Raw genomic sequence first — 23,879 nt, forward strand, 5'->3', positions numbered from 1 at the left:
TAGGATTTATGAGCATTTAGAAAACCATGGCCTAATTAGGGACAGCCGGCATGGCTTTGTGAGATGCAAGTCATGTTTTACTAATTTAAATGAGCTTTTCGACAAGGTGACAAGGATGATTGATGAAGCTGGAGTTGTGGGTGTTGTCTACATGGATTTAAGAAAGATTTGACAAGGTCCCTCATGGGATTAAAATTCATAGGATTCATGGTGCATTGGCCTTTTGAATTCAGAACAGACTTGCCCATAGAAAATAGTAGGTGGTGGTGAAGGGTGTGTTTTAGCTGGAGGTCTGTGATTAGGGGTGTTCCACAGGAATCTGGACTGGACTCTCTGCTATTGGTGATGTATGTAAACAATCTGGATGAAAATTTACATAGGTGAGTTAGCAAGTTTGCAGGTGATACAAAGATTGGTGGTGTTGTGGGTAGCGTAGACAATCGGCAAAGAATGCATCAGGATATAGATCATTTGCAGATTATAGGTGGACAAATCGCAGATGAAGTTTAACCCAGACAACTCTGAAGTGTTGCACCTTGGTAGGGCAAATGGTACACTGTTAAAGGCCAAGATCCTAACAGTGTTGATAAGCAGAGGGATCTTTGGGTGATCGGATGGTTAAGAAGGCATATGGCATGATTCTTTTTATCAGTTGAGGCACTGAGTTCCATAGTCAGGAGGTTATGTTATAAAACTCTGGTTAGGCCTCATCTGGAGTATTGTGCACAGTTCTGGCCACCCCACTGTAGGAAGGAAGTTGAGGCTTTGGCAAAGGTACAAATGAGGTTTACCAGGTTGCAGCCTGGATTAGAGAGCACGTGCTATATGAGAGGTTGGACAAACTTGGGTTGTTTTCTCTAGAGCTGCAGAGGCCGAGGGAAGATCTGATAAAGGTTTATAAGACAGAGATAGTATCTTTTCCCAGGGTTTAAATATAATGTTAAGACTCTTGGCAGTGTGGAGGATCAGAGGGATCGTGGAGTCCAAGTTCATAGGATACTCAAAGCTGCTGTGCAGGTTGACTCTGTGATTAAGAAAGCATGTGGTGCATTGGCCTTCATCAATCCTGGAATTGAACTTAGGAGCCGAGAGGTAATGTTGCAGCTATATAGGACCCTGGTCAGACCCCGCTTGGCCTACTGTGCTCAGTTCTGGTCACCTCATTAAAGGAAGGATGTGGAAACCATAAAAAGGGTGCAGTTTTAACAAGGATGTTGCCTGGATTGGGAAGCATGCCTTATGAGAATAGGTTGAGTGAAATCAGCCTTTTTTCTTGGAGCAACGGTGAATGGGAGCTGACCTGATAGAGGTGTATAAGATGATGAGAGGCTTTAATCGTGTGGATAGTCAGAGGCTTTTTCCCAGGACTGAAATGGCTAACACGAGAGGGCACCATTTTAAGGTGCTTGGAAGTAGGTGCAGAGGAGATGGCAGAGGTAAGTTTTTTATGCAGAGAGTGGTGAGTGCATGGAATGGGCTGCCAGTGATGGTGGTGGAGGCTGATACGATAGGGTCTTTTAAGAGACTCCTGGACAGGCACATGGAGCTCAGAAAAATAGAGAGCATTTGGTAACCCTGGGTAATTTCTAAGGTAAGGACATGCTTGGCACAGCTTTGTGGGCTGAAGGCCCTGTACTGTGCTGGAGGATTTCTATATAATATCAGAGGGTACGTATTGAAGATTTAAACAGGTAATTTTAAGAGATGCAACAGGCAATTTTTTTTATAGCAGAATGGTGGATGGCTGGAGTGCTCTGCTCGGGATGGTGGAGGAGGCAGATACATTAGGGACATTTAGATAGGCAGATGCATGTGAGGAAAATGGAAGAATATGGACATTGAGTAGGCAGGAGTGACTAGTTGGCCATTTGATCACTAATATTTCTGGTTCAGCACAACGTTCTGGGCTGAAGGGCTTGTTCCTGCACTGTATTGTTCTATTAAATATCACTGTCACTATTTTTTAGTGCAAATGGGGTAAACAGTGAGGAAGCATTCAGAAATCTGACATCCTCAAAGACACACAAGAAGTCCCTACCCTAAATGATCCAGCTCTACAGTAGATGGCTGCCCAGGGTCAACTAATGGAAACATCTATGATGGGTGACAATGGACACCGGAGAACATGCTATCCAAGAAGCCGTAGTGGGAGCTGGGCTGCTTCCCTGAGGGGCATCCCGCTCTTGATCCCCTGTCCTGGCTACATTTGCAATATTCTGTTCCATGTTGGTCACCCTGCTATAGGAAAGATGGTATAAAACTGTAAAAGAGTGCAGACAAGATTTACAAGGATGTTGCCAGGAACCGAAGGACCGAGTTGTGGGGACAGGTTGGCATTGTTTCCATCGAGGCATAGCAGCAGGAGGGATAATCATTGCATAAAATCAGGAGGGGTAGGAGATAGGTTGAATAAGCACAGTCATTCTCCCCCAGGTTTGAGGGTTATTGGGACAGAAGTCATAGATTAAAGCTGAGAGGGGAGAGATTTAATAGGAACTGAGGATAAACAGTTGAATCCAGAGGTTGGCGAGTATATGGAATGAGCTGGCAGGAGGAGTGGCTGAGGCAGGTATATTGGCAACAGTTAAAGGACACTTGGATAGGGACTGTGGAAAGGCAAGGTTTAGAGGGATATGTACCAAATGGGACTAGATGGGAATCTGGGTCAGCATGGACCAGTTGGGCCAAAGGGCTTGTTTTACGTGACTGTATAGCTCTAGGCCAGGGACTAGGTGATCATTGGTGTAACAGTCTGCTAACAGCCAGTGAGATTAACCACAGTTTCCTCAAGTATAGATTTAGCTAGGCAGGCTGGCTGTAGAACTGTTATCTCAGTTCTAGTCATTCTTCTCTTTAGCAGGACTCTGATCACTATCAAGAGGTACCTGGTGGATGAGACGTGTTGCTGGTTTATTCCAGACAGAGTCCCCAGATATCACCAAAAATGGAAGGATTGGATAGCGTGAACGCAGGGAGGGTATTTCCACTAGAGATATACAACAAAAAATTTCAGGACAGATGCCAGTGATATTAAGCCAGATTCTGCTCCTGGTCTCAACCAATGGTAACAGTTTAGCAAGTGATTAAAAGTAGAAATTTACAATTTACCCCTCCCCTCACTTCTCCAGTGAATCTGTGACCAGGCTGGTTTCATCCCTCATGTAATCAAGGGGTGCATTGACTCTAAGTGATGACAAAGAGGAAGGAAAATAATTGCAACTAATAATTCTGCTTTATTAGTAGTCTTAATGAAATAACAATGTTGTTAGTTACAATGAGAATAACTAGCAGTCTATAACAATACAAAGCAAACGTTACCTCTAAAATGTACTAAAGCGTACACATTTCCGTTAATCGCATAGCAATTAAGATAACTGGAAAATTAAAGGGAAAATCAACACCACCTGAGACACTTTAAAATACGATGCACAATATTGATGTATTTTCTAACACCCACAGAGTACTCCACCTTATACCCAGAACGTGTCCATCAACATGGCTAAGAATGAAACAAGTCAGAAATTTGATCACTGTGTGTTTAACAGCTACAGTCAGTAGAATATTCCAAATGAAGTCAGCCAATCAGATACAGGCCATTGCAGAAGGACATTCTTCTCAGATACCCAGGTTAACACAAGGTCATATTGAATTATCACTAACTTGGAAATATTCATGCTAAAGTTCACGTTTAAAGAGACACATATTTCCTCAGAGTTTTTGTAACTTCTTGTTAACATTCTCCTCCACAAACATTTTTCACCCCAACTAAGAGGTTTTACACCCTGCATATTGTCTTATTATTCTGATAAATTGGGTTTATGGTATATTGAAGACACATTCCTTTCAGATATTAATCTTATAGGTAGAAACATTCCAAAGATACATTCTAAAAGTTAATTTGATAATGCAGCATATTTATAAACTGCTTTTAAATTTATCATTCAAGACAAGAAGGAATAAGCTGCAATTTTTCTAGAAGTATCTAAATTGTGGTTGCACTTAAAATCTGTGTCACACTGGCCACTGGGGAACTTTATAGTAGCATTAATCTAATATTGTAATCATTAAAAAAAATTGTTACTTGGCACTAAGGACAAGTCTTTAAAGTAAATGGCAGCACAGTTCAAATATTAATGACATCGGGCCCAAGGGACACAACGGCATACTCCCACCTAACATATTTCTCCCTTTTCCTTTGGTTCCATGAAGAATCTTTAAAATCTCATTGCTCTTACAGATAAGAATATTGAATGACTATTACTGCAAAACATGAGAGATTTTGTATGTTTTCATTTGAAATGGCTCTTGTATCAACTATGTAACAAAGAAAAAACGTTAACTAGTCTATTACGATAGGATTACCAAGATCTATATAGGATTCCCACTTTGGTATTATTTTCCTTTATAATATAAAATTCTTGACAATTGTATTACATGAAGCAAAAAAATGCTGTCGCAATAGGGAAATAATGTATTGAAGTAAAGTTATCTATGATCACAAAGGTCAATATAATCCAGTACAAATAATATGGCATTTAATTATTTTCCCACTGACAGATTATGTAGTTGAAAGGCTTTGGATATTATAGACTGGTTAACTACATATTCTCAACAAGCAGTTTGTTTATGGATCGAAGGCAAAAAAGAAAAAAAAATCAAATTGTATTTAAGATTCAACAAAACACATTAGATAAATGTTACAACAAATGTATGTACACAAGTGTAGAAGTAGACAATGTACATTATTCCATTAACTGTGCATCCTATGTGAAGTTATCTGATCAAGTGCTGCTTGTCATTTTTGCTTCAATAGTTCAGCAGATACTTTCCTTACTTAATCGTAGTTGAGATCTGTTAATCATCCATGAGGGTCATATCCAACTTAATAAAGCTCACAGGACCTGCAGATTAAAGCTTTGGAGATCCCACTCAGCAATATTCATGATCATAAACAAGGTGCATACAAATTATGAGAGTGGTGTAAAAGATACACTTCAGAAATAACAGCATGTTATGATAGATGCGCTGTTAATCCAGCAATTCAACAGGTAGTGGGTACAATGGATTCTCCATCAGCAAAAGATCCCACTGGACTGTACCTGGAGGGTGTGGAAAGGTCTAACAAAGCATCAATCCACAGCATTCCCTGTGATTTGTCCTCCACATTCTTAGCAAGCTGACAGAAGTTCCTCAGGTAGCTTCCTGTTCAAGCCCATTCAATGGGCAGTTCCCTTCAAAAGAGTTTCTCCACTGCTGAAGCATTTCCTCATCTCAGACAACCCTATGGAGATAATCTCAGCAGGATCAGAACTTTAGTTGTGATGCCAATGTTCCTGAGTTTCGGCAACCCCTCACAATACTTCTACATCCAAATCTGTTAGGCTCTGAAGGGCATCATCGAGGAAGTTGCTCCTAATTTCCTGTGACAGGCTTAATTGCGTCTGTAGCATATGCAAATTAATATCCGCCCCATGAGCCAGAAGGACATCTATTGTAACTGAATGTCCTGATCTCAATGCCAAATGCAAGGGTGTAAACCCTTCATCATCTGTCACATTTATATTGACCATGCTGATAAGCAGCTCCCTCACCACTTCAGTGTGTCCTTTATCTGCAGACAGGTGGAGAGCTGTCCTTTGAAGGGAAGCCTTCACCTCAACATCTGCCTTCTCTTCTATCAACATTTTTACGGTGGGCAGGTGACCTCGGTCAGAGGCCAGGTGAAGAGCAGTCCACCCCTCCACCGTTGTGGCGTTGACATCCACGCCGTGTTTGATCAGAAGCCTGGAGGTGCTGGTGTGCCCGTTTTCGGCAGCAAGGTGCAGTGGCGTCTGGCAGCTCGAGGTCCTCTTGTGCACGTTGGCCTTGGATTCCAGCAGGATACGAGCTGCCCTGTACTGGCCCCTCTGGGCTGCCAGATGAAGTGGGGTTCTACCATCAGCCGTCACCCCTTCCTTGTTTGCCCTGGCCTGCTTGATGAGAAGCTTTGTGATCATGTGGTGACCTTGCCAGGCAGCAAAATGCAAGGGTGTCCAGTTGTCCTTTCCCTTGGCTTGGACATTGGCCCCTCGGCTCAGAAGAACACGCACCACATTCTCATGGCTGTGCTGGCAAGCAACATGGAGTGGGGTCCGACCCTCAAAGTCCACCTCATTTGTTGAGGCATTCCTGTCCAGGAGAAGCCTCAAGAGAGTTTCTTCACCACTCTGTGCTGCAAAGTGAAGAGGAGTCCACTGATCTTCATCCTTGGCATTCACGTTCGCTTTTTTCCCCAGAAGCAGCTCCACTATGACCTTGAGGTTCTTTTCGGAGGCCAGGTGAAGGGGTGTTGAGCCTCGCTTGTTGGCAACATTCGGGTTGGCATTGTACAACAGTAGCAACCGGACCGCTTCCTCATTGTCCAGCTGAACAGCGTAGTGAAGGAGGCTCATACCATCGTCCAAGACCAGGTCCACATCTTGAGGCTGAAGGAGTTTCATCAGCTTCCCGACATCTCCAGATACAATGGCTTCATAGAGTTTTTTCTTTGGTATGTTGGAGATTGATTGTTCTGGAAAAATGATGAGATTACAAGACAAAGATTAGACCTCCAGCTTGAATTTTCAAACAGGTACAAAACAAACATACCATTTTAAAAGTGGAAGGTAGAAAAGGGAGAAATGACACAAAATGTCCTATTCATTGGCAATGAATGAGTGGAAAGTACAAGCAATTCTGAAGATATACACTCAGTGGCCACTTGCTCATTAATCCAAATATCTAATCAGCCAATCATGTGACACCACCTCACAGCAATAAAGCACGCTGACGTGTTCAAGAGGTTAAGTCCTCGTTCAGAATGTGGATGAGAGTGACTTGTGGTTGTTGCTGGACAGGTGACTTGAGCACCTCAGAAACTACTGATCTCTTGGGACTTCCACGCACAGCCATCTCTAGAGGTTACAGAGAAAGGTGCGATAAACAAAAAAACATCCAGTGAGCAGCTGTGAAAATGCCATGCAAGTGAGAGGGGTCAGAGAAAAATGGCCAGACTGGTTCAACTCGACAAGAACAGTAACTCGAATAACCAAGCATTACAACAGTGGCGTGCGAAGGGCATCTCTGAACGCATGTTGAAGTGGACGGGCTACAGCAGCAGAAGACCATGAACATACACTCAGTGGCCACTTTATTAGGTACAGGAAGTACATTGATAAAGTGGCCACTGAATGTGGATGCAGCAATTTACTATAATTATACTTCCAGCTTAATGATTTGAATTATATGACTAAGGCTGTAACTGATAATGAATTCAGAAAACCACAGTCACTTGACATTCCATAGCCACTTCAGATGGTTGGAGTCCATCTGCTAATAAGGCAAAAGTTTACTGATAGAGATTGTTACCATGACAAAATAACAACAGCAACTTAAACCATATGGTGCAAAGTGGCAGACTGATGAGTCGGGTAAGATGACAGCACACTCAGATGCAGAGGTTTCTCTGGGTCCAAACAAAGGTGTAATTGTTCATCCTTTACACCTTTTTCATAATCGTGTGACACTGCTGGATGTTTCCAAGTACTGCACGTCTGCTCCAAAAGTGAGTTGTTTGATAGCAGGGGAGCTGGACTTGTTGTGACCCGTGTTGCAACAGGCTCCAGCCAAACAGGGAACAAGGCGTGTCTAGAGGCAGTGCGCGATCCGACGGACAGTTCGGGGGATTGTGGTCACAAGACTCTGTCGGACATTTGTAATCTAGAATACCGTGAGTCCAATTCACTGGCGAGACTGACAGTGGGTCGGGTGGGGGGGGGGGGGGGTGCTGCATAGCCTCGGTTGTAGCAGGTTTAATGGCAACTTGTACTTTGCAAAGTCATACCAAGTGTTGCCCTTGGCCTAATGCCCAAGCTGTGAATTGTGCAAAGAAGTTTATCAGAGCCAGGTTACAGCTGTTGATACTGGTAAGTGTTTGCCAAATCAGATGTCTCACAAATACCAAGCTTGCCCTGGTGGGGTTGATCTTTACGTTTAATCACATCACAATTTAAGTACCTAGGGTGGCTTTTTAGGCTCCACTCCAGGAGCTCGACTGAGCTAAACATCCCAAAGCCTTAGCTTCCAGTTCTTTCATTTTGCACTGAGATGCTACGAATAGGCCATAGAAAGAGAAAAATAAAACGTGCAACTCCAGCATTCAATTATTCTGAGTGTCCTGCCAAATGGAATAACATGTTTCTGGGCAATGTGAATTGGCCATTTCCTTTCCAGAGCAACGCCAATACTCCTGGCTCAAGTGAAGTTCAGTTCCAGGAAGCAGCATTTTTCTTTCTTAATAATGGCTTACAGGCCTTGGGTTGTCAGGCAATGCTACTGGTTCTGTCCAATTCATTTTCTTCTCCCGATGAATTCACTATTCTGTCTTAGAGCACTGGTCTAAGCTTTTGCTAACAAGGGCTTTAGCCATACTTCTGTCCTATGGCGATTCCTAAAGAGATTGAGCAAGCGAGGCTATCCCAACTCCTCTGCCCTCCGCCACCTTAACTGAATTTTACAGGAGCACCATTGAGAGCGGCCTGACAAATTCCATCTCCATCTGGTACGGGAGCAGCTGAGCATCAGACGAGGTCCCCACAAAGGACCGTGAGAACAGCCGAGAGGATCATAGGGGTCTCCCTACCGACCATCGGGGACACTTATCAGGAGCACTGCACGTGCAGAGCCGTTAGTATGATCAAGGATCTCACCCATCCATCCAGCATCCTCTGACTTTCTACCGTCAGGCAGGAGACCAATGCATAAAGCCGAGAACAGTCAGGATGGGAAACAGTTTCTTCCCTCAGGCCATCAGGCTTCTGAACTCCCTACTGCATCGCATTCAAAGCGTCACTGGTTAATGTGCTCTGTACCCTACAATATTTAGTTTATGCACTTTATTTATACGTAATTCATTTGCAGATTTTATTACTTTCCTAAGTTATTGTGTGCTATGTGCACTACTGTGCTTTACAACCTGGTCCAGAGAAATGTATTCATGTACAGTAAAATGACAATAAACCTGACTTGACTATATGTACCTGGTTCCCTTGACATGCCTTACTTTCTGCACATGTTCGGGAATTAAATTTATTAAATTTAAATTAAATTCTGTGCAGCTAAGGTTATGGCTGCAGAATCTTGGGCACACAGCATGAAAACAGGCCACTTGGCCACTGAGTCCATTTATATTAATCCTACACCAATTCCATTTCTCAGCTGCACTCAACTTGAGCGTCAGAGGGTAAAAGGAACCAACCCTGAATACCACAAAAGACGACCAGTAAGACAGCAGCAGAATTCAGCCCATCGGGTCTGGTACACAGTATGGCTAATTTAGTAACCCTCTCAACCTCATTCTCCTTCCTTCTCCCCGTATCAGTTGACACTTTTACTAATCAAGAAGCTATCAACCTCTGCGTTAAATGTACTGAACGACTTGCCCTCCACGGCTGTCTGTGGCAATGAATTCTACAGACTCACCGCCCATAGGAAGGCTGGCTCTGCATAGATGTTGAGAATCAAAGGAACTCACCACTTCCTGCAGCGTCCTTCCCGAATGACAATGATATGGACCCCTGGGATGAGAATGCAGAGTCGATGGACGAGATGCCCGACAGGCGCTTTTTGCTGTCGCCCACCTCCCTGCCCGATGGGCATTCGTTGCCAGCGGACTCGAAGTCCTGGGAGATGCCAGAGTCTAACTGGGAGAGCAGCTGGGAGAGGCTACATTCCTCACTATTGGACACCTGCTTAGACAGCCGCTTCTGAACGGGCTGCTCAGCTTCTACCACGGACCCCTGAAATTAACATAAGAACCAAGTCATTTTGTGGATAAAGAAACTCAGAGAGGCTGCAGATAACAGTTACATTCAACACACAAAAAAAATTGCTGGAGGAACTCAGCAGGCCAGGCAGCATTAATGGAAGAGAGTTCAAGCTGACATTTCGGACCGAGACCCTTTGTCAGCCAGAGAAAAAGATGAGGATACTTAGAGGAATAGTCTGTCTAGAAATAATTATACCTAACAGGGCCACTGTTTTTTTTTAAAAGATGAAATAGACATTACTGATAGCATTGCCTTGGTAACACTTTCGGACTGCCCCCAGCAGATCCTCAAATATTACTATTGACCCAAATGACAAATTGCACTATATGTTCTGATGTACATGTGATAAATAAAGCTAATCTTTTAAATCTTTAAGTACCTTCAAGACCATACTAGAATTATTGCTTGAGTAAATGATGGAACTGGGACTGCAATTCTTCTGCTAGATGACAGTGTTGGTTGACCTATTTCTTCATTAAAATTTTTTGTTCCTCAGACCCAAATGAAACCTTTAAAACGACATCATCTTCTGCCTTATGTAACACAGCATTGTTTAAGCAACACTGTGCATGTCTGAGGAGGGTTGGAGGATAGCTGATGTTGTTCCATTGTTTAACAAAGGGTCTTAGGATAAGCCAGGAAATTGTAGATTGGTGAACCTGTCATCATTAGTGAGAAAGTTATGGGAAGGTATTCCAAGATACCAGATGTACAAGTAAGTGGATGGACATGGGCTGATTAGGGATAGTCAACATGGGTTTGTGCATGGTAGGTCATGTCTAACCAATCTTAAGAGTTTTTCCAGGAAGTTGCCAGAACAGTGGATGAAGGCAAGGCAGTGGATGTTGTCTACATGGATTTTAAAAAAGCATTTGACAAGGTCCCACATAGGAGGTTGGTCAAGAAGATTCAGTCACTTGGCATTCAAGATGAGATAGTAAATTGGATTAACCATTGCCTTCCTGGCACAAGCCAGAGACTGGTTGTAAATGATTGCCTCTCTGACTGGAGGCCTGTGACTCATGGAATGTTGCAGAGATCAGCGCTGGGTCCATTGTTGCATTTCCATCCACATCAACAATCTGGGTGATAATGTGGTTAACTGGATCAGCAAATTTGCAGATGACACCAAGGTCGGAGGTGCAGTGGACAGTGAGGAAGACGATCAGAGCTGGAAGCAGGATCTGAACCAGCTGGAAAAATGGGCAGATCAATGGACTGAAAAACACCAGATGGAATTTAATGCAGACAAATGCGAGGTGCTGCACTGGTAGGACCAACTAGGGCAGGTATTACATAGTGAGAGGCAGGGCACTGGAGCATGCAGTAGAATAAGGGGATCTGGGAATACAGATCCACAGTTCATTGAAAGTGGTATCACAGGTAGATAGGGTTGTAAAGAAAGCTTTTGGTACACTGTCCTTCATAAATCAATGTATTGAGTTCAGGAGCTGGGATGTTATGTTGGAGTTGTACAAGACGTTAGTGAGCACCCCTGCGGCCATTCCCATTAACAATAAGTATACCGTACTGGATACTGTTGATGGGGATGACCTACCAGGAATGAGTTGTAGTGGTCCTGCCTCTGGCACAGAGGTTGAATCCTCAATTAGTAAGGGGAGGAGGGAAGAGAAGAGAGCGATAGTTTTAGGGGACTCTATAGTTAGGGGGGCAGATAGGAGATTTTGTGGGGCAGATCGGGAGTCTCGGATGGTATGTTGCCTCCCTGGTGCCAGGGTCCGGGACATCTCAGATCGGGTGCAGGCTATTCTTGAGAGTGAGGGCATGAACCCAGATGTAGTGGTCCATGTAGGGACCAATGATGTAGGTAAGGTGAGTGAGGGGGTCCTGCTTAGAGAGTTCAGGGAGTTAGGAGTGAAGCTGAAAGGCAGGACCTCCAGGGTGACAATCTCGGGATTGCTACCTGTGCCTCGTGCGAGTAAGGCAAAGAATAGAATGATTATGCACATTAATACGAGGCTGAGAGCATGGTGCAGGAAGGAAGGGTTCAGGTTTTTGGATAATTGGTCTTTGTTCCAGGGACATTGGGATCTGTTTCGAAGGGATGGTCTACATCTGAACCGGAGGGGTACTAACATTCTTGCAGGAGTATTTGCCAGTGCTGCTCGGGGGGGTTTAAACTAGATGTGCAGGGGGCAGGGATCCAGATCCAGAGGGTTGGTCAGAAGGTGCATGGGGTTAAATGTATACAAGGTTTGGGTGATCTTGAGAAGGTCATCAAAATTCAGGGTGCAATTTGCCCGATGGAAGTTCAAGGAGCTGGGTTAGGTACAGTAGACAGTGTTTTAAGCAAAGAGAGGAGGAATGGGCTAAGAATTCTATACTTGAATGCGCGTAGTGTCAGAAATAAGACAGATGAGCTTGAAGCTCAGATGAAAATGGGGAACTACGATATTGTCGGGATAACGGAGACATGGCTGCAAGGGTATCAGGCCTGGGAATTGAGTGTACCAGGGTATACGTGCTATTGTAGAGACAGAAATATGGGAAGAGGGGGTGGGGTGGCCCTGTTGGTGAGGAATGAGATTCAGTCCTTAGCAAGAGGTGACTTGGGAACAGGAGAAGTAGAGTCTGTGTGGATTGAGCTGAGGAACAGCAAGGGTAAAAAGACCCTAATGGGTGTTGTGTACAGGCCCCCAAACAGTAGCGTGGATATTGGGTACAAGTTGATTAGGGAGTTAACATTGGCATGTGCTAAAGGTAATGCAGTCGTTATGGGAGATTTCAACATGCAGGTGGACTGGGAGAATCAGGTAGGTGCTGGACCCCAGGATAGGGAGTTTGTGGAGTATCTAAGGGATGTATTTTTGGAACAGCTTGTGCTTGAGCCAACCAGGAACGAGGCTATTTTGGACTTGGTGATGTGTAATGAACAGGAATTGATAAGTGATCTTGAAGTAAAGGAGCCATTAGGAAGTAGTGATCATAACATGATAAGTTTTTATCTACAATTTGAGAGGGATAAGGGCAGATCAGAGGTGTCAGTGTTGCAATTAAATAAAGGAGACTACGGAGCCATGAGGGAAGAGCTGGCCAAAGTTAAATGGGCGGATGCCCTGGCAGGAAAGACAGTGGATCAGCAGTGGCAGATATTCTTGGGCATAATACAAAAGATGCAAATGCAGTTCATTCCAATGAGAAGGAAGGATTCAAAGAGGGGGAAGGGGCCACAGTGGTTGACAAAGGAAGTCAGAGATTGTATAGCATTAAAGAAAAAGAAGTATGACAGGGCTAAGATGAGTGGGAATACAGATGATTGGGAAAGTTTTAAGGAACAGCAGATCTTAACTAAAAAAGCAATACGGAGAGAAAAAATCAGGTATGAGCTCAGTCTAGCCAGGAATATAAAAGGGGATAGCAAAAGCTTTTTTAGCTATGTGAAGAGAAAGAAGATAGTTAAGAACAATGTTAGCCCCTTGAAGAATGAATTGGGAGAAATTGTTATGGGAAACAGGGAAATGGCAACAGAATTTAATGCGTACTTTAGATCTGTCTTCACAAGCAATCTCCCAGATGTATGGATGGGCCAGGGTCATAAGATATCAGAGGAATTGAGACAGATTGACATTAGGAAAGAAACTGTGATGAGTAGACTGGTAGGACTGAAGGCTAATAAATCCCCGGGTCCAGATGGTCTGCATCCGAGGGTTCTAAAAGAGATGGCTCAGGAAATTGCGGATGCATTGGTAATCATTTTCCAATGTTCCTTAGATTCAGGATCAGTTCCTGAAGATTGGAGAGTGGCAAATATTGTCCCACTTTTCAAGAAAGGAGGGAAGGAGAAAACGGAGAACTATCACCCTGTTAGCCTAACGTCAGTCGTGGGGAAGATGCTTGAGTCCATTATTAAGGACGAAATAGTGGCACATCTAGATGGCAGAAATAGGATTAGGCCGAGCCAGCATGGATTTACCAAGGGCAAATCATGCTTGACTAATCTGTTGGAGTTTTTTGAGGGTGTAACAAGGATGTTAGACGAGGGTAAGCCAGTAGATGTTGTGTACCTAGATTTTCAGAAGGCATTCGATAAGGTGCCACATAGGAGATTGGTGAGTAAAATCAGAGCTCATGGCATTGGGGGCAGGGTTTCAACATGGATAGAAAACTGGTTGGCAGATAAAAAGCAAAGGGTAGCAGTGAATGGGTGTTTCTCAGACTGGCTGGAGGTGACTAGTGGGGTACCACAGGGCTCTGTATTGGGACCACAGCTCTTTACGATTTATGTCAATGATTTAGATGAGGGCATTGAAAACTATATCAGCAAGTTTGCTGACGATACTAAACTGGGTGGCAGTGTGACATGCGAAGAGGATGTTAGGAGAATACAGGGAGACTTGGATAGGCTGAGTGAGTGGGCAGATACTTGGCAGATGTCATTCAATGTGAATAAATGTGAAGTTATCCACTTTGGAAGCAGGAACAAGAGGGCAGAGTATTGTCTGAACGGTGTCGAGTTAGGTAAGGGAGAAATGCAAAGAGACTTAGGAGTCCTAGTTCACCAGTCAATGAAGGTGAATGAGCAAGTGCAACAGGCAGTGAAGAGGGCAAATGGAATGTTGGCCTTTGTTACAAGGGGAATTGAATACAAGAGCAAGGATGTTCTTTTGCATTTGTACAGGGCCCTGGTGAGACCACACCTGGAATATTGTGTACAGTTTTGGTCTCCAGGTTTAAGGAAGGACATTCTGGCAATTGAGGAAGTGCAGCGTAGATTCACTAGGTTGATTCCTGGGATGGCAGGGCTGTCTTACGCAGAGAGATTGGAGAGATTGGGCTTGTACTCGCTGGAATTGAGGAGATTGAGAGGGGATCTGATTGAAACGTTTAAGATAATTAAAGGATTTGATAGGATTGAGGCAGGAAATATGTTCCAGATGTTGGGAGAGTCCAGTACCAGAGGGCATGGATTGAGAATAAGAGGTCAGTTATTTAAAACAGAGTTGAGGAAGAGCTTCTTCTCCCAGAGAGTTGTGGAGGTGTGGAATGCACTGCCTCAGAAGACGGTGGAGGCCAATTCTCTGGATGCTTTCAAGAAGGAGCTGGATAAATATCTGATGGATAGGGGAATCAAGGGATATGGGGACAAGGCAGGGACTGGGTATTGATAGTGAATGATCAGCCATGATCTCAGAATGGCGGTGCAGACTCGAGGGGGCGAATGGTCTACTTCTGCACCTATTGTCTATTGTCTTTTGAACCCAATGTGGAGGATTGTCTGCAGTCTTGGGCAGCTACCTACAGAAAAGATGTAAAAAAAGGTTGAAAGAGTAGAGAGAACATTTACAAGCACGTTGCTGGGACTAGAGAACTTGATTTATAGGGAAAGGTTGAATAGGTTAAGACTTTATTCCCTACAATGTAGAAGAGTGAGAGGAGATTTGATAGAGGTAGATGAAATTATGAAGATTATAGACAAAGTAAATTCAAGCAAGCTTTTTCCACTGAGGTTGGGTGAGGATACTACAACTGGAAGTCAGGGGTTAGGGGTGAAAAGGGAAATATTTAAGGGAACATGAGGGGCAGTTTGTTCACTCAGAGTGGCAGGAGTGTGGAATGAGCTGCCAGTGCAAGTGGGAGACGTGTGGTCAATTTCAACATTCATGAGAAATTTTATAGGTACATGGGTAGGTGGTGGGTGCAGGTAGGTAACGGTTCGGCAGACTAGATGGGCTGAAGGGCCTGTTTCTAAGCTGTAGTGTTCCTCCACTAATCTTTGGAGTTATCTACTGCAAATAAAGGGTCGAAGGATAAGCTAGTCAAGTCCAACTGCTCCATTCCTCATGTGATGTCCAGCTTTCAACTTCTCCATTCAGCTCTTCTCAAATTGGAAATTAAAACAACAATATAGGAACTACCATGCCCATCTTTTCTCCCCTAACTTTATTCAGAGTCATAGCAGAGAAACAGACCTTTCATCCCATCTAATCTGTACCAAACTATTACACTTCCTGGTCCCATTAACCTGCACCAGGATCAAAACCCTCCATACAAGCGCCCCATCCATGTATCTATCCAAATTTCTCTTAAACGTTGAAATCCACTCCATATCCACCACTTCCACTGGCAGCTTATTCCACATTCTCACCACCCTCTGAATGAACAAGTTCCCCCTCATGTCCCTCTTCTGTATTTCATCTTTAACTCATGACCTCGAGATCTTGCCTCACCCAACATCAGTGGAAAACACCAGCTTATATTTACCCTATCTATACCCCTCATAATTTTGTATCCCTCTAATCAATCTCTCCTCGTTCTCCTACGTTCCAGTTGCTTTATCATCCAAAAGAACAGTTCAAAGAAGACAAAGCCCCTCCGCCAAGCCATAATGATTTCTCACCTGTATTGTAGGAGATCTAATCCCTAAATTTCTGAAAATTACAGGACAATACCAAAGGACTGGGAATCAAATGAGGATATGTCTAGGACAACATGAAACATTTGGCAGCATTTCAATAGACCACATTACCTCTAGCAAACTCTTGGCACCCTTCAAGTCATCAAATCACTCCATGTCTTGCTGCTCTGATATACACTCAATGGCAGCTTTACTAGGTACACCTGCTCATTAAGGCAAATATCTAATCAGCCAATCATGTGGCAGCAACTCTATGTGTAAAGGAATGCAGGCATGGTCAAGAGGTTCACTGATTCTTCAGACCAAACATCTGAAAGGGGAAGAAATGTGATCTAAATGACTAAATGGATGGTGTGGTTTGGTTATCTCAGAAGCTGCTGATTTCATTATCTGCAGTTTACAGAGAATGGTGAAAAAAAAATCCAGCGAGCATCAGTTAATGAGAGAAGTCAGAGGAGAACGGCCAGATTGGTTCAAGCTGACAGGAAGACAACAGCATCTCAAATAACCACACCTTACAACAGTGGTGTGCATAAGAACGCACGACCTTGAAGTGGATAAGCTACTACAGCAGAAAGTCCCACCCCTGTACCAGCAATTCACAGCCGTCCTGTAGGGAAGTGCAAGTTATTTTATTTAGAGATACAGCACGTTAATATGCCCTTCTGGTCCAAGGAGACCGCACTACCCAATTACAGCCATGAAACCAACTAACCCACAAACCCGTATTTCTTTGGAATATGGCCGGAAACAAGAACATGGAGAGGAAATCCGTACAGTCACAGGCAGAAAGTGCAAGTTCCTTACAGACAGCGGTAGAATTAAACCTGAGGTGCTGGCACTGTAACAGCATTACCCTAACTGATACCCTGTTGTGCCTCCCATCTCCACACCAAAATCCTACACAAGACATCAGTTAAATAGTCAGAAATGTAGTTTCAGTTTTAAAAAAGTTTCTCAGGATACTGGAAAAAGCCTATGCTTTTCTTCAAAGAGTGCCAGGAGATTCCCCTTCTGTCTGGCTAAACCAGTTAAACATATTATCCAACAGAATTTTGTTAGCACAGTCCCGTGTTGTCTCACTGCATAGTAACAGGCTTTTATTCTGGATACAAGAAGGGGAATTCAAGGAAAGAAACAGGTCTAACAACACATAATTATTGAACTCTTCCTAGTACAAGAATCACAATTGCCTTTCCACTACTTTGTCAAACCTTAATTCCAAAGGTATTTTCATTATAGTCAAGAGTAGCTTTGACAGTGTGGATAATCAGAGGCTTTTTCCCAGGGCTGAAATGGCTAGCACAAGGGGGCAGTTTTATGGTGCTTGGAAGTAGGTACAGAGGAGATGTCAGGCGTTAAGCTTTTTCCCCCACGCAGAGAGGGGTGAGTGCGTGGAATGGGTGACAGAGGTGGAATTGAATATGATAGGGTCTTTTAAGACTCCTGGACAGGTATATGGAGCTCAGAAAGATAAAGGGCTATGGGTAACCCTAGGTAATTTCTCAGGTTAGGACTTGTTCGACACAGCTTTGTGGACTGAACGCTCTGTACGTGCTGTAGGTTTTCTATGTTTCTATGCAGCTCTTCTTAGAGAAGCCATTTTCAATTAAATTGTTGAATGGTCAATATGCTGAGTTCTGCCAGCATTTAGAGTGTATTATTTTTAATTTCTAGCATCTGCAGATTTGTACTTGTGTGCATCTTCAAGGCATGATGCCTCAAAAAGGTAGCACCCATCATTAAGGACCCCCATCACCCAAGTCATGCCTTGTTCTTATTGTTATCAGGGAGGAGGTACAGGAGACTGAAGAAACACACTCAACGATGCAGGAACAGCTTCTTCCCCTCTGCCATCAGGGAGGAGGTACAGGAGACTGAAGAAACACACTCAACGATGCAGGAACAGCTTCTTCCCCTCTGCCATCAGGGAGGAGGTACAGGAGACTGAAGAAACACACTCAACGATGCAGGAACAGCTTCTTCCCCTCTGCCATCAGGGAGGAGGTACAGAAGACTGAAGAAACACACTCAACGATGCAGGAACAGCTTCTTCCCCTCTGCCATCAGGGAGGAGGTACAGGAGACTGAAGAAACACACTCAACGATGCAGGAACAGCTTCTTCCCCTCTGCCATCAGGGAGGAGGTACAGGAGACTGAAGAAACACACTCAACGATGCAGGAACAGCTTCTTCCCCTCTGCCATCAGGGAGGAGGTACAGGAGACTGAAGAAACACACTCAACGATGCAGGAACAGCTTCTTCCCCTCTGCCATCAGGGAGGAGGTACAGGAGACTGAAGAAACACACTCAACGATGCAGGAACAGCTTCTTCCCCTCTGCCATCTGATTTCCGAGTGGACAGTGAACCCATGAACACTACCTCACTACTTTTTTTCATTTTCTATTTTTACACTACTTATTTAATTCAATTACTAATAATGCTCTTTTTTTTACTGTAATTCATGTTTTTCTCATCTCTATCAATATGTATTGCATTGTACTGCTGCCATAAAGTCAACAAATTTCATGATATATTCCAGTGTTATTAAACCTGACTCTGATTAATCTTGCAACCCAAAAAGAACTAACAATTCACTCTGTTACCTCCGCTTGCAGAATATTCTTAAGAATAGAACTTTCTCACACTTAGAAGAACATGGGCTAGTTTGGGACAGCCAGCATGGCTCTGTGCAACAACACAAAAAGCTGGAGGAACTCAGCAGGTCAGAAGGGAAATGGACAGTTGACATTTTGTGTTAAGACCCTTCATCGGGGCTGAAAATGGAAGGGGATAGCCTGTATAAAAATGTGGAGGGAAGGGTTTACACGGATGTTGGCTGGTTTGGGGAGCATGCCTTATGAGAATAGGTTGAGTGAACTCAGCCTTTTCTCCTTGGAGCGACGGAGGATGAGAGGTGGCCTGATAGAGGTGTATAAGATAATGAGAGGCATTGATCGTGTGGATAGTCAGAGGCTTTTTCCCCATAGCTGAAATGGCTAGCATGAGAGGGCACAGTTTTAAGGTGCTAGGAAGTAGGCACAGTGGAGATGTCAGGGTAAGTACTTTTTTTTTTAAAAACGCAGACAGTGGTGAGTGCGTGGAATGGGCTGCCGGTAGCAGTGGTGGAGGCAGAAACGATACCCTGGATAGGTACATGGAGCTTACAAAAATAGTGATCTACGGGTAAGCCTTGTTAATTTCTAAGGTAGGGACATGTTCAGCACAGCTTTGTAGGCTGAAGGGCTTGTATTGTGCTATAGGTTTTCTATATTTGTACATAAGGGGTTAGAGCAAGAGTTAGCTGGTGATAGATGAATTGTGGTAAGGATACAATGGTGACTTCATGAGGCTTTTGGATTCACTCATGGATCTGTGCAATGTAGATGTGTGCAAGCAGAAGGGATTAACTTGAATGACATCGTGTTTGGCACAGAGATTATGGGCCAAAGCTCCTATTCTGCTCTGTTCTATGTTCTCCTTCAGCCCTCGTGTTATTTTTTTTATCTCATGCAAGCCAAGTCAAAATTTGGGATCCATATTAACTCCCAGCTTCCATGGTGGATGAAGTGACTGGGGCTATTCTCCTCCAACAAGGCAATTAGAAACTTCATAGATGAGCAACAATTAGTCCTTGGATAATAGTCCAGGCCATGCATGACTGGCTGGGCTGAATTCCAGACATTTTGGCAAGATCAATGGTACCAAAATGTATTAACAGCAGCTCATTCTCATACCAGTAAGTGCTATTACCCAGCAAGGAACTTCATTCCTGAGGTATTTAGCTCAAACTCAAAGCACCTTCATTACATCTGACTGTTTTGACTGGTAAACACAAAGAACTAAGCATTTTCAGATATTAAATTTAATATTAAATATCCATGTTAGTAAGCTTGCTTACTCTGGGGGCAGGAAAAAATGTTCCCAATCCCAGGTTTGACATAAATATGAATCTAATGTAGAGTGAGCTTGGCCTTTCTCTTTGGGGCAAAGGAGGACGTGAGGTGACTTGATAGAGGGTGTACAAGATAGAATAGATAGCCAGGGGCATTCGCCACGTGTCAGGAATGGCTAATATGAGGGTGCATAACTTTAAGGTGTTTGGATGAAAGCACTGGGGACGGTTAGCAGAGGTTGTTTTATTTTTAGACAGAGTGATGGGTGTGTGGAATGTCCTGCCAGGGGTGGTGGTAGCAGAGGCAGCACATTAGGGAGACTTGAGAGAATCTTGATAGGCATATAGATGATAGAAAATTGGAGGACTATGTGGAAGGGCTTGATCTTAAAAGTAGTTTAAAAGGTCAATGCAGCATCATGGACTGAACAGCCTGCTCTGTTCTAACCAGACAGGACAAATTATATTCAAGCAGATAAAACTAGGGATGAGAGGAAACCCATAATTTGTTCTGAAATTCAAAAAGCTTCATCAAGTCAATTGGTGAATGACGATTTCAGGTATCACTGAGCTACTCACTACATGGAGGCCATCTCTGGTCTCCTCCCCAAACATGAAGCAGCATTTTGCAGTCTAAGTTGGTAAGTTCTGGGATTGCTTTCAAGTCACACCATCAATAAAATGGCCACCAAGTGCATGTCTGTGGTATCATCTGCAGCTACAGCCCATCCACTTCAAAGTTCGACATGTTGTGCATTCCAAAATGCTCTTCTGGACACCATTGTTGTTATGCGTGGCTATTTGAGTTATCATCTAGCCAATCTCCTCTGATCTCTCTCATTGACAAGGCATTTTTGCCCACAGAACCGTCACTTACTGGATTGTTTATCATACCATTCTCTGTAAACTCTAGATCATGTGAAACTCGCAGGAAATCAGCAGTTTCTGAGATCCTCAAGCCACCCCATCTGGCACAAACAATCATCCCACAGTCAAAGCCACTTAGATCACACTTCCTCCACTTTGAAGGTTGTTCTGAACAACATCTGAACCTCTTGACCTCACCTGCATGCTTGTATTTATGATGCTGCCTCATAATTGGCTGATTAGAAATTTGCATTAACGAGTTACAAATGTTTATCTAATAAAAGTGGCCACTGAGTAACAATACAATTTCAGATGTTGCTTTTATGAGCCATTATATCTCGATTCAAACCACCATTTAAAGCAAAAGTTTCAGTAAGCTTTACCTTTCTGGTGGCTTCACGTGTTTGGCCAGAAACTAAAGACTGTTCTGGTTTCTCTTGCGCTATTTCTTGGGGTTTGGTGCTAAGTTCTTCAGTTACTGATGTGATTTCTTTCAAAAGAAAATGATTTGCATCATTAATCATCATTACAACATTGAACATTCAGGCACTTAGTTTAAAACATTTACCAATTACAATAGCATGGTTAAAAAGCAGAAATGACAGAGGGTTTATTCAAGGAGGTAGAATGGGACAACTCTGTGTTTGCCAGGGTACTTTAGAATAGGTTAAAAACTCAGCACAACATTATGGCTCGAAGAGTCTGCACTGTGCTGTAATATTGTCTGTTCTAATCCAATCCCCACACATTCACCCTCATACCCACCAGTTTTCAGTCAGCCTCCCTACACTGATTCACTAACAAGCAAGCACCCAGCATAGAAATACTCAGAACATAGAAAAGTTGTGCCCATCTTTTAACTTACTCCAAGATAAATCTAACTCTTCCCTTTCACATATGCACCTCAGTCCCAGCAAGTCAATGAGCATCACAGGTGGATGTATCTGATAATTTATACCCAGGACCAGGACCATTATGGCCTCAGTGCTCAACAAAACAGCACTCAACAAGGTTACAACAATGTCCCTTATTGGCATTGGTGAATCTGGATCACAGACAGTAGCTGAGATTTTGATAGCAGAAATTGCAAGGAAACACGTACAACAAAGAGTACACTCTTGTTTTAATTCAGTCCCAGTCTCCCATCATCACCACAGCACTGCAAAGTGGGATAGCTTTCTCAGCTAGCCTCGAAACTTTGGACCAAAAATTGTCCCTTTATGCTATAAATCACTCTGATTGTGTGTGCGAGGGGGAAGGGATTCCCTCTACCATATGAACAACAATAAGACTTGAAACACTAAGCAGGTGAGGGAGCATCTTTGAGAAGAGTTAATGTTTTAGGTGACAGACCCTTGTGATTATGACATGCTGCACTTTCAGAAGCCAAAGTTGAGTTCATTGTCATGTGCACAAGTGCAATAATGAACTTACTCGCAGCAGCATCACAGAAACAGCAACAACAAAATTAAACCTAAACCAGTTTTTAACAAAAAAAGAACACATCATCATGTGCCATGTTGTAGGCCATCATGGTCTTCGTTGTTCTTAGCAAATTTTTTCTGAAAAAACAGAAGTGGTTTGCCATTTCCTTTTGGGCAGTGTCTTTACAAAATAGGTGACCCCAGCCATTATCAATACTGCTTAGACATTGTCTGTCTGTTGCCCATGGTTGCATACCCAGGTCTTGTGACCTGCTCCCAGGGCATCATGTGACCATGATCGGTGGGAGGTTGCTAAGCAGGTACAACACCTTGCCCAAGGGTGACCTGCAGGCTAGCGGACGGAAGGAGTTTCTCTACCAAAGGAAGTATAAAGCACAGCTCCAACCTGCCACACTAAAGAACACAATTTGAACAAAAGAAATGCGCCATTTTTAGACCTTGTTTCAGATCTCTGGAATTTTTGCTTTGCATTCCCTGCCCTGAGCTTATTCTGCATGCAGTGCATTGCTGTGAACGACCCAAATGCACATCTGAAAGCAAGTTTTACCTTGAAATGTTGGGCGTTCAGTCGGGGCCTCGTTCCAGCATTGCTGCATCAGCTTTAGTAAACTCTTACATGCTGGAGGCCTGGGCTTCGGAATTGCTGATAACTCGGGACGAAGTCCGCTGACAACTTTGACCATGATGTGCAGAATGTTCGTTTCAGCTGAAAATACAACGGCAACAGTAGTAGGCAAATAATCCCAAATAGAAGCAGAAATGCAAGAAACTTTCAGCAGGTCACAAGGTAAACAAGCAAATAATCTTGCATCAGAACTGGGAAAGGTTAGAGATAAAGTAAATTTTTTTAAGAGGTGTACAGATTTTTGTAAATTCTGTTGTTTTCCTTTTCCCCTATAAATGCCTACAAGGAAATGAATCTCAGAGGTCTGGCCATATTTGTGGGCTGAAGCCCAGCAGAATTCTCGGTCTGTGTTGGTCACTGACACAGATGCATTTCACTCTGTCTCGATGTGCATGTGACAAACAAAGCTAATCTTTCTTTAATATATGTACTTTGCTAATGAATTGACTTTGAACACTGAAGAACAAACAGGACATTCTTAGCAAGGAAGGATAGACTTAAATGACAAACAAGGTAATAATAGCAAGATAAAGAGAAAAGTAAAGAAATGAAATCTGATTCTACATGAGGTGCATGAAAATGTAACAGGATCCTTGTTGAATTATTGAATCCGAATAAAACAATTGGAATCTACACAAATCCAGAATCCACCTCGTCAAACGATGCTCTGATTGGTGGAAGTGCAGATGACAAACCATGTCATATAATAACTCTGATTCTGATACTTGAACTGATGTTGATCTGGGTCACTGAGGTGAAGCTGCATCAGAGGTAACTTCTCCAGCATCCCTAAGTAACATAAACAAAATGCCGGAAGAACTCAG

General features: G+C 43.3%; 1 protein-coding gene across 1 annotated transcript in view; it reads right to left on the reverse strand.

Annotated features, from left to right (window-relative positions):
- Positions 1-3,213: 3,213 nt before the first annotated feature.
- ripk4 (receptor-interacting serine-threonine kinase 4) overlaps positions 3,214-23,879 on the reverse strand; it is a 60,307-nt gene continuing 39,641 nt past the window's right edge. The window contains exons 5-8 of the mRNA XM_059968744.1: positions 22,978-23,136; positions 21,369-21,475; positions 9,551-9,815; positions 3,214-6,550 (exon numbers count right to left, since the gene is read on the reverse strand). Coding sequence (XP_059824727.1) covers positions 5,352-6,550; positions 9,551-9,815; positions 21,369-21,475; positions 22,978-23,136 — 1,730 coding nt within the window. The 3' untranslated portion in view covers positions 3,214-5,351. The remainder of the gene's footprint in view (positions 6,551-9,550; positions 9,816-21,368; positions 21,476-22,977; positions 23,137-23,879) is intronic.

The sequence above is a fragment of the Hypanus sabinus genome, chromosome 4 (genome assembly GCF_030144855.1).
Source record: "Hypanus sabinus isolate sHypSab1 chromosome 4, sHypSab1.hap1, whole genome shotgun sequence".
Taxonomy (NCBI): Eukaryota; Metazoa; Chordata; class Chondrichthyes; order Myliobatiformes; family Dasyatidae; genus Hypanus; species Hypanus sabinus.